Source organism: Pteropus vampyrus, unplaced genomic scaffold, assembly GCF_000151845.1.
Source record: "Pteropus vampyrus isolate Shadow unplaced genomic scaffold, Pvam_2.0 Scaffold10, whole genome shotgun sequence".
Classification (NCBI taxonomy): Eukaryota; Metazoa; Chordata; class Mammalia; order Chiroptera; family Pteropodidae; genus Pteropus; species Pteropus vampyrus.
The window spans coordinates 6,194,201-6,206,254 of record NW_011888791.1 but is presented as its reverse complement, the minus strand read 5'-3'; the positions used below and the strand labels follow the sequence as shown (position 1 = coordinate 6,206,254).

At 34.6% G+C, this 12,054-nt stretch overlaps 1 protein-coding gene across 1 annotated transcript in view; it reads right to left on the bottom strand.

Moving 5' to 3' along the window:
* Positions 1 to 12,054, bottom strand: part of MDGA2 (MAM domain containing glycosylphosphatidylinositol anchor 2) — an 815,380-nt gene that overhangs the window by 248,303 nt on the left and 555,023 nt on the right. Inside the window, exons 5-6 of the mRNA XM_023521599.1 lie at positions 5,132 to 5,186; positions 1,361 to 1,630 (exon numbers count right to left, since the gene is read on the bottom strand). Of these exons, the coding sequence (XP_023377367.1) occupies positions 1,361 to 1,630; positions 5,132 to 5,186 (325 nt within the window). The remainder of the gene's footprint in view (positions 1 to 1,360; positions 1,631 to 5,131; positions 5,187 to 12,054) is intronic.

The following is a 12,054-nucleotide window of genomic DNA, read 5'->3' as shown; positions in this document are numbered from 1 at the left end:
ACATATAAATCGGAGAAATACATTTTTAGGGCTTTATTTATTTTAGGTCATTTGTGTCAAAGTCAGAATCCATTCTTTATAAGAACACAGATAAAAACTGTGTTAGATGGTATGGAAAGGAACAATTATTCTCTGAGCATATATTTGCTGTGAATTGAGTTAGTCCTTTACAAAGGGCTACACAGAATTTCATGCTGGATATTTTGCCATTTGTACATGGATTCAACATAGTTATAGATGCTTCTATGGTCAACTAGATTTAATGAATCATTTTTCATGAGTGAGTTCCTGTCCTTGATAAAATAATGTATAATCATACATTGCATTCATGATTCTTAATAATAATTTGGAATGCTTTTCATATATTATTCCTTTGTATTCTTATCTTTCTTCTTTATTTTCATTTGTCTTCTAGAAGTGTCCTCTTGGTCATATGGATATATATTTTAACTTTAAAGGCATCAGTGTCCATCCTCTATCCTCAACCCAGAATCAATCTAGGTGAAGTGAGACATGAAGAAGCAGATGCTCTCCTTGCCCAGTAACTGTAAATCCTCTCAAACGGAGGGATAGCATCTCATCTATAAGTAGTACCAGCGCAGCAGCTGGTAGTAGCCACACTAAAACATCCCTACTACTGTTGACTTAGTGACTCACCTTTTACATTAATTCCTCATAAACTTTGCCCTTTACCATCTCTAGCTTTTTCATGTCTTTCCCTCAGTCTAAAACTCTACCTAGTATAGAAGACCTAGTGCAAATGTCATTAGATATCCCTTAATAACTTATATCAAAATTTACTATGTATTTTTTTTATATTTCTATAGCTTTTGCTTGTGCTTGCCAAACACTGTATCACATGATTATTACTTGGCGTATTTTATTTATGCTACCTGAAAGTAGAATCCTTATATACAGGTTAATGTTTTATAGATCACTATATAATTTCACAATTCAAAGCTCTGCTTGTAATAAGGTTTCAAAAAATGTTTATTAACCATTAAATTGATAAATCTGTTAAATTCCTAAACTAATACATAATTTGTATAACAAAGTTTAATGCTCTATGCCATGATTGCAATTCAATCTTCTTTTTTACTAAGAACGTATAAAAACTATTCAATGGTGTCACTAAGAACATGTTATAAAAACTATTCAGTATAAACATAAGGCATTGCTATTAAGATTTAGAAATTTTAGGTTCTGTTTATAATTAGATGTCATTCATTATTTATAAATAATTCTCTTAGTTAAATGTATATGCAATATTTAAAGAAATATTGTTATCACACATCATTTGCTTTGTGATAGCCTGGCTAACCCAGAGATCTATGTTGTAACATTCTCTCGATAAACTTACCTCTCACAATGATGTTGGTGGACTTTTTTGCAGGGTTTCCCACATTATTATTGGCAATGCAGCTGTAAGTACCAGCATCTTCTGAAGTGATGGCAGGTATGGTCAAAGTTCCCCCATTCAATACCGTCTTTTCAGGCAGAGTCCCAAAGGACCTGACCCAGGTGAGAGAGGGTGCAGGCTCTCCTCCTGTCGTAACACATACTAATGTTATGGCCTCTCCAGGATTAACAACTATAGGGTCATCCACCAAGAGTTTAATTGACGGAGATGCTAAAAGACATAAACAAAAGAACATGCACCTATTTAGATCTACTACAACTAGAATTCAACAGCATGCTTCATACTTATTCAATTAAAATAAAATATTGTTTTATTTTGCCAAAATCTTAATTTATGAAATTAAAACCAGATATAGTGGTTATATATTTTGATTATGTGGTATAAGCCTATAGAACTATATTAAGAATCTCTCATATGGAGAGAAGAATTTAAATTTATGTATTCTTAGATAATTGTTCCAAATTAGAATAATAAGAGGAATAAAGTTTTAAAACAAAATTCCTTGCTCTTTTTAATGTTAACAATGACTGTTTGTTTTTGTCGTTCCAGGTGTAAATACTGTAGCTGTTTAGTCCTTGTATTTTCATGGCGATCACCAATTATTTAATTTTTGGAACATTCTGAGGTAAAATGATAAATTTTTGTAACCAGAACATAACTAAATAAGAGATAAAGTCATGGATCATCCCAGTCTTTTACCAAACATTGGGCCTGGTTTTTGGTATTGAAAGGAATGACAAAATCATCTAATTCTAATACTGTCCACACACTTCAGCTCTAACTTCTACATTTAAAAGGTATAAGTAGTGAGTTTTTATAACTACCACTTTAAAATTTAGAAACAAACAAACAAATGAGACCTCAAACATAGTTCCAAACTATTCCTACCATCACTCTTATATTTGGGTTATATAAATCATCTGCCAAGTGTGAAAAAAAAGTCATTTGCAATCTTTCGGATTTAAAAATACAAAAATAAATAATATGCTGTGTTATAGACTTTTCCTCAAACACTCAAAATAAAACTGCACAAAACCTATGTTCACTTACAGCACTTTTTTTTTCTTCTTACTTGGGATGGCCAGCCTATATAATACATCCCTAAATAAAAGCTGCAGATGTATTATGATATTGTTTGAGTTCCCGCATTCAGAAATATTTTATGTCAAAAATAAAACCGTATTGTATGAAATCGATTCATATCAGAAATATTTAATGTGTTCAATTGCATTGTAATTTTTTTTTTTTTAGATATTAGCTTCAGCTTAGAGTTGCATAGTGTATTTCTCAGAATAGAAGGTAAACTCGTTTTGTTGTTCAGTACTGCTTGCCTTTTTGAAAGAAGATAAAAAGCCAAAGGAGAACAAGAAAACAATTTCATATTATTGTTATGGTCCTATGGGACAGGCACAGAATGGCTGGATGACCTTTTTAAACATTGTTATACTGGCCCTTCTAACATCATTTAAGTACTATGGAAGTTTTCAAAGTGTCTTAATAGCCTTTCTGAGGAGTTGATTTTAAATTATAAAGATTTATGACTAAAATTTTGTTGCAAAAGGCAATGCAGTTTCGTAGAAAAGACAGCATCTCAAAGAGTTATTTAATGTTGTTAAATTGATGAAAGATATCACTAATTAAATACTTTGAAAATATACTTAATAATTGCTATATTATCATGAAAAAGGGAAAAATCTCTATAGCCTAATTTGAAGAAAATAGTATAATCTTGCAAAGGTATTTAGTTAAAATATAAATCTAGAGATTCCAGCATTTATATAACATTAACAAAGCTCATTTTTTTACATTATATTTTAGTAAATTGAAAGTGTCAAGGCCTAAAGGCCATTCATAGTATATGTTTGAACTATAGAAACACACAATGGTGACATTAAGAAATATTTGTACATGAAATTGAATGAGGATGAGTTGTTTTCTATTAGATAGACAATATTTTTTTTAAAAAAAAAAGCTCAAGAGAATTTCAATGCTCAAAAAAAAAAAAACAATATATATGTAACAATACCACCATTTTACTATAATTGCAGAACTACATTCACAATCTTATTAAAAACTCCTCTTTTTTTATAAATCTGAATTGAAAACAAACTATTGTCCAACTCAGTTTTGTTGAAGATGGCATTCAACAAAAAAATGGCTAATGATTTAAAACATTAAGAATATTCATATATATTTTAGTATAAACTTTTCTGGTTTTATATATTGAAAAGATAAAAGGTAAAATTGTCATTTTTGTTCTAATGTCTAACTTTTGATTTTATAAATATTTTTTTTAAACTATGAGGCTTTGCTTAAAAACCTTAAGGACATTAGGAATCATCAAGCTTAAGGATAAATCCTGTCCTAAAGAAAAATGTTAAAGTAGGAAAAACATAAAAATACATTTTTTCTATTATTAAAAATATTTTTTAATAATAAAATTTTAATAATAGAATAATAAAATTTTAAGAGATTTTTACTGGAAGAATTCTTTGCTAATTTGATGATATACAAAAGAGTGACTGAAAATATCTCAAGCCAGTTATTCTCTTCTTATAGGCTTCCATAGTTCCCCATATTTTTCCTTTCATATCACATTGTATAACATTAGCCAGGCTACCACTATTGCTCTTCAACCAGAAGTAAAGTTTCATGATTTCATTCTCTGAAGTATGGTGTAATGGTTGAGTGCTAAGAGACACTTGGGATCAAATCTTGACTGTGCTATTATTTAATAACTGCTTGAACTTGGGTAAGTTTTTTTCACTCCTGCATGCCTCAGTTTCCCATTATTTAAATGGAGGACAACAATTGTTAACTATCTTATAGTACTGAGATGATTTAACATGTGAAAGTGTTTACAATAGTGCTTAGTACAAAATATGCACTGAAAAAGTATCTGCTTTTGTCACTTTTTTTATTACCACCCACATTGCTAGGTACAGTTCTTGGCACATATTAGGTTCTTAATAAATATTAGCAAGGCAAATCAATAAATGGGTATATAAATAAATGAGTGACTAGTATTACAAAATTTGTCCCCTTAAATGGCAATTATTCTATTTTACTCTGATGCATATGGCAAAGACCATTTAAGACCATTTGACTTTTGTAGGTCCTGTACAATATCATATAAAATATATTTAAATACACCTGTACATTGTGAAGAAAAATAAACATTTATTAATTTTGTTTTACGATATTTTATTTGTAAGTTAAAACTATTGTCTTTCAAGAATCAACATACAATACATCCTTTAAAAGCTCATAGGCAGAGGAGCTCTGGTCAAGATGGAGGATAGATAAATGCTGTGTTCTCCTCCTCTCACAACCACATCAAAATTACAACTAAACTACAGAACAACCCTTATTGAGAATTACCTGAAGTCTAGCTGAGCAGAAGTCCTACAACTGGGAACACACAGAAAAGGCCACTTTAAAGCAGTAGGAGGGGTGGAGACGTGAAACGGGCTGGCACCACACTCATGTGTAGTGGTGAGAATCCAGAGGGATATCTTGGCTGCAGAGGTCCCCTCTAGAAGAGTGAGGGGTCCCAGCCCTGCAGCAGGCTCCCCATCCTAGAGTTGCAGTGCCAGGAAGAGAAGTCTGTACAACTTCTGGCTGTAAAAACCAGTGGAGATTGTGGCTGAGTGATACCGAGGGCCCAAGGAGTCACACATATTCCTCTTATGGCCTAGCAAGCAGACTTACCACTGATGGACTCACTTGCTCTGAGCTCTGGTGCTGGCGCAGCAGCTGAAAGGCACTAGGGGCACATGGGGAGGAAATGAGTTGCCTGGCTTCAGGGTGACGGCTAGAGAGGCAGCTATCTCTCAGAGATAAGTGTTAGCAGAGAGCATTGTTCCTTTGTTGAACCCTCTTCTGCCCAGCTTGCAGACCCAGGTGGCAGCTGTATCACTCCTGCCCGGGTGATACCCCAAGACCCCGCTCCTTCCAACTTATAGGTTCACCCAAGCCACTTCTAGTGGATTTTCCAGTCAAACAGCCTATCTTGGCTCATGCTGTAGACTTTCCTAAAAAATCTCAAAGTTTCGTAAAACCTAAACAAGCAACATCTGGCTTTGGTGTGCCCTGTACCTCTTGCTGAACAGCTACGTCTTGGCATTAGCAGCAGCCAGCCTTGGTTTGCAGCAAGGCCTCTTTTGAGGCACTTCCAAGCCCAGTGTGTATGGCAGCCATCTGTGGATTGCTTGGTGGCTCATGCCAGGTGGCCCTGGGCAGGGCACAGGCTATGGCTAAACTTGGTCTGTAGTAGGGCCCCTCCCAGAATGCCCCAGCCTGTATGCCTGGTGGCAGGCTTCACTCTGAGCTAGAGCACCACCCAGGGTCACATCTGAGGATGATACACCCAAAGGGCAGACAAGGCAGACACTAGAGCCCTGCTAAAGCAAATCTTGCCTTTGTAGGGTCACCCTCTGCTCAGCAGCTTCTGCACTAGTCACAACCAGTCATCATAACTAATCGGCCCGACAGTCAGTCCCTCCCACTGATGAGCAAACAGCAACCAAGGCTCAACTACAACAAGAAGGCACACACAACCCATACAAGGATAATACCTGAAGAGCTCAGCTCAGGTAACCAGTGAAGACTGTGCCACTGAGCCTCACAGCACACCTAGTACATAAGTCCACTCTACTAAGACCAGGAGACATAACAGACTGACATAATACATAGAAACAAACATAAATAGGTAGCCAAAATAAGAAGACAAAGAAATATGTCCCAAACAAAAAAATTGAACAAAGATACCCCCAAAAAGAACTAACCAAAATGGGGACAAGCAATCTACCAGAAGTGGAGTTCAAAATGCTGGTTATAAGGATGCTCAATGAACTTAGGAGAAGAGTAAAGGAACTCAGTGAGAACTTTAACAAAAATAAAACATAAAAAAAAGTCAGAAATGAAGAATACAATAACTGAAATTAAGAATACCTTAGGAGGAATTAACAGTACATTAGATGAAGCAGAGGATCGAATCAGTGATAAGGTAGCAGAACACAACCAATCAGAACAGCAACAAGAAAAAAGAATTCAAAAAAATGAGGATATTTTAAGAGGCCTCTGGGATAACATCAAGTGTAACAGCATTCACAACCTAGGGATACCAAAATGAGAAGAGAGAGAGCAAGGAATTGAAAACCTATCTGAAGAAATAACAATGTAAAAATTCCCTAATCTGGTGAAGGAAATAGACATAAAGTCCCAGGAAATGTAAAGAGCCCAAAACAATGTAAACCCAAAGGGGCCCATACCAAGACACATCATAATTAAAATGCCAAAGGCTCAAGACAAAGAGAGAATCTTAAAAGCAGCAAGAGAAAAGCAGTCAGTTACTTATAAGGGAGCACACATAAGACTGTCCGCTGATTTCTCAACAGAAACTTTGCAGGCCAGAAGAGATTGGCAGGAAATATTCAAAGTGATAAAAAACAAGGATTTATAACCAAGATTACTCTATCCAGCAGAGCTATTATTTAGAATGGAAGGACAGATAAAGAACTTCCCAGATAAGAAAAGTCTAAAGGAGTTCATACCACCAAGCTGGCATTACATGGAATGTTAGAGGGACTTCTTTAAGAAGAATAAGGAAAAAGCAAAAGAAAAGATAAAAAGTATGAATAATAAAATGGCAATTACTTTAAATGTAAATGGATTAAATGTTCCAATCAAAAGATAAGGTGGCTGTATGGATAAGAAAGCAAGACCCTTATATATGCTGCCTACAAGAGACTCACTTAAGATCAAAAGACACACACAGACTAAAAGTAAAAAGATAACAAAAGATATTTCATGAAAATGGAAGCAAACAAAATAAAAGCTGAGGTAGCAATACTTAATACCAGACAAAATAGACTTTAAAACAAAGGCTATAATGAGACAAGGAAGGACCCAGTAATCTCACTTCTAGATATTTATTTGAAAAAGCCCAAACACTACCTTGAAGGAACATGTGAATTCATATGTTCACTTTAGCATTATTTACAGTAGCCAAGATATGGAGGCCACTTGGATGTCCAGCAATAGCTGAATGGATAAAGAAGAGGTGGTATATATATTCAATAGACTTACTCAGCCATAAAAAATATGAAATCTTTCCCATGTTGACAACATGGATGGACCTAGAGAGTATTGCGCTGAGTAGAGCAAGTCACACAGAGAAAGGCAAATGTCATATGCAAAATCTAGAGAACATGATAAACAAAGAAACAACAGAAACAAACTCATAGGTACAGAGACCATTTTGATGATTGTCAGATTGGGGGATGACGTGATGTGTGAAGAGGGGAGGGGATTAAGAAGTACGAATTGGTAGTTACAAAATAGTCATGAGGATATAGAGTGTAGCATGGAGAATATAGTCAGTAGTATTTTAATAACTAGGTATGGTGTCAAATGGGTGCTGGATTTATCGGGGTGATCACTGCATAAGTTACATAAATGTATATTCACTGAGTTATACGCCTAAAATGAATATAATATTGTATGTCAACTATAATTGAAAAAATAAAAATTGAAAATTAGGGGGAAAAAAAGCTTATCAACAAAATATATTGTCTATTTCCTCATTGCCTTGCAAGTGAATGTTATTTTTCAGTGTTCTTAAACTGTCCAATCACCCTAAGTCTATGCATTATAAACATCTTCTTCAGCATCCTCTTTCTATATAGATATATAGGAAATGAAGAAAGATAAATCTTCATTACACTAAATCATGTACGTAGCCGAGTGTTTAGTAAATGTCTATCACATGTTTTGGTCAAATTATCCCATCACCATATAAGTATAAACATGTAAGATCTAATAAAGGTCATAGTTTCTCTTATTACCAATGAGAAAAGTGTGTTGTTCTAAAACATGTTACAGGATCTAGACATGTGTTGATTCTTCATAGCAATATGTGAGAGATAGATTACTATTTTAAGCTCATTTTTAAGGAAGAAATTAAACATGAAGGTTAAAAGGGCACAAGAGAAATAATGAATGGATAGTATATAATTTTTATTTGAGATATTCATCAAACCAAAGTAAAAAGTAGAAAAATGTGAAATACATAAAACAAAAAAGAAAATCTTTAACTTAAGTGAAAAATCGCAGATTATTTTAAACATGTTTTATAGTTATTGCCAAAACATAGCTCTATTCACATAAAAATAATTCCAACTAAATCTGCTTTTAACATAGCACATACATAGATTCATATACCAGAAGGTATAAACATTCTGTTTACACACAGTGCTCTTATAAATAACTGAGGTGCCAGTCAGACTTTCAGAATAATAATTTTGCCAGCACTTTATGATGGAAGGCATGAGTCACCATAGCAGTTGTCATGGAGACTTGTCTCTCCTCTTCAAGATTAGTATGCAGATATTTTATCATGCTCTATGTATTTGTTGATGGGAATACAATAGATGATAGATAAATGATAGATAGATAGATAGATAGATAGATAGATAGATAGATAGATAGATAGATAGATACATACATACATACATACATACATACATACATACATACATATATACATACATACATACATACATACATAGGAAGACTATTGGTCCTGGGAAGAAACAGAAGAAAGGGAAAGGAAAAGAAAGGGAGGAAAGGATAGTCTATTGTTTGTATTTTCCAAAATCCTAAACTCAATAACTGCTAAATGGAAAATGTATTTAAGAGAATATTTCCGAGAAAGGAAATTCTTTTCATGTTCCTTTCAGCTAGCTCCTTTCTTCCTGGAAATAAATAAATAAATAAATAAATAAATGATTTTTTTCTTGGGCTGAGCAACAGATAGTTCAGTGGTAGTAAGATATAGAGAACTGGCTTCTTGACCGTTACATCAAATCTCCCCCCTAACGTTTGGATATTTAAGCACAGAGGACCTGTGTGTCTCTTAGTGGCTTAAGGTTACTGAGTGTGACTAACTGGAAATAAAAGGACATAGTGAATCTCATAAGAAGAACTCTGTACTTTAGGGGAACTACTATATCCAGCCCCACAATGGTGGAATGGAAGGAGAAGAGAGACCCATCAGACTGAATGTGTCAGGACAATAGGAATGAGAGAGGTTTCAGGTTATACATGCCTATCAAAAGACTCAGACCTCACATTCCATACTTTGGTACAACATAGCATCTCCTAGAATTTAAACAAAACCTGGTGGAAACAGCAACTCCACATTGACTAAGACAAAATTTCTGAAATTATGGCAGAATAGGTGGTTGAAGTTGAATTATAAAATAATAAAAAAATATATAGTTCTTCAAACCTGAGGTTGTAGTCTAGGAGTCATCTCTACTACAAATTTTAGTGAGTCAGTTCCTCATAAGGATCTCTGGATATGTGATAAAAAATTTAGTTTGGGGTTAATTAAGAATATATTCTGTAGGAAGAAATACTATTTTAGATGAGGTCAATGACTTCTTGGGTGTTTTGTTTTTACTGCTACCTTATGTAATAGCTTGTTGAAGATAAACATGGTTGAAAAAAATAAAAACAATGTAGTGTTAATCATTTTTATATTCTTAGAGACTTTGGCCCTCCATAGATTTGAGACTTATATTTTTTTTAAAAGAGTATAGTTTTCCAGCCCAGACACTTTGATTAAATTAATATGAAGCAGTTAACTACTATAGTTGTTAGTTGCCTTGAGTTAGACATATTATAAGATGTGTTTCTTTGAATGGAAGTAATCTGAGTATTAGAAAGTGAATCATAGGAAAAATCATGAGGAATGAAAAACATAAAAGAAAAAAAAAAAAAAACCAATGTATTCCAATAAAAACTCCTCAGCTAGACCAGTATCTGTCTTAATTTGAATTCCCCTCTAAAGCAGGTCCAGGTACAATAGCAAATTTGAGTGGGGAACCGAGAAGCATATTGAAGTTGCTAAGAAGATAGATAGGAAAGGAAGAAAAGCCAGTTAAGGAGCACTAATGAATGGGTTGTCACTGTGAGAAACCTGGCTCCCTGCTGCTGGGAAACCCTCTTCAGCAGTCCTCAACCTTTTTGGCACCAGGGCCCTGTGCTCCTATGAGAATCTAAGTCTGATGATCTGAGGTGGAGCTAAGGCGGTGAAACCAGTGCTGGGGAGCGATTGCAAATACAGATGAAGCCTCTCTTGCTCACCCGCTGCTCACCTCCTGCTGTGAGGCCTGGTTCCTAACAAGCTACAGATCGGGTACTGGTCCATGGCCTGGGGGTTGGGGACCCCTGCTCTAAGAGACTGTTACATAGAACATACTTCAAAACTCTCCCTCTGAAGAGTGAGGATACTGGGTGGGGTGTTTACCAACTCGCCTCCCTCATTACTTAAAGATTATTCTGAGGTCTTAACTTCCCAAACTCATGCTTTGGCTGAACATATTGCGGAGTCCAGAGAAAGTCCTCAGAAAGAAGGTTATTGAGTACGGAATCTGTCAAAAGAAACTGTAGTGGCCTCCAGAACACGCTAAGAGGAGATGGTAGGGCACTCACAGTGTCTGCTAGGACATCCTTTCCAGGTAAGTTCAATGATCAATAACCAGTCATTTGGAGATAATGTAAAGAATTAAGAAAGAAAGAACAAGGAAAGAAGTGGTGAGTAGGGACACTTCATCCATCATGATACAGGCAAGAAATGAAATGAATAAGAGCATAGTTTGAATTAAAGGAAGAAGAGACAAAAATATGTATGAATAACTTTCTGATCCTGTTCCATGACCCTACATTTTTAAACTAGAAAATAGACAAACCAAGTCCAGCTTCTATGTGGAGAAACACATTTGAGCTATACTTACAGATTCGAAGAACAGAAAAAAGTTTCACTTGGAAGAACTAGTCAGTCATTTCACTGAGATAGGAACCATTATATTTTCATGCATTTTGTTGAAATCCATTTTCAACATAGAATTCATTGAAATACAGGTAGCAGTGAGCATTTCACATAATAAAAATGAGAGACTATATTAGAAGTTGATTTGAAAAAAATATCCTGCCCATTTAATTGGGTTATTATTCATATATTATCATTGTTGACATATTGATTGATTCTCCTGAAGCCTAGGAATAATATCATGTTGGAAAATTTTATTTAAAACAATGCTCCCAGATATGGCTTTATTTGAAATAGTATTCAAAAATAGTCTCTAATGCAAGAGAGAGACTTTCCTACAGATATTGAAGCCAACATGCAGTTTTCATCATTTTAATATTCACAAGACAGAGATTTCTGGAAATTATTGAGAAGGCAGAGTAAGAGTGTTCTTTTATGAAAAATTACAAAAAAATCTACTAAAAATGACTTAGTTCATAATTATATGGATTTCAAACAAAAGGTTCTCAAGGTGGGTTTTGTTTTGTTGTTGTTAGGAATTAATATCTCTAGGTATTGCTTGTTCTCCCTAGTACAACACATTTCAACACTTTCATTCATTTATCCAATAAGTATTTATTGAGCACCTACTATGTATTAGGCCCTCTGATAGACATTTGGGATATATCAGTGAACAAAATAGCCAAAGATTCCCTGCACTCAGAAACTTACATCCTAGAAAGAAGAGAACAAGCCCTCTCTCCATGACTCCCATTTTCTTAGGTAACTTTACATATTTACATCACTTGCCTGTTCT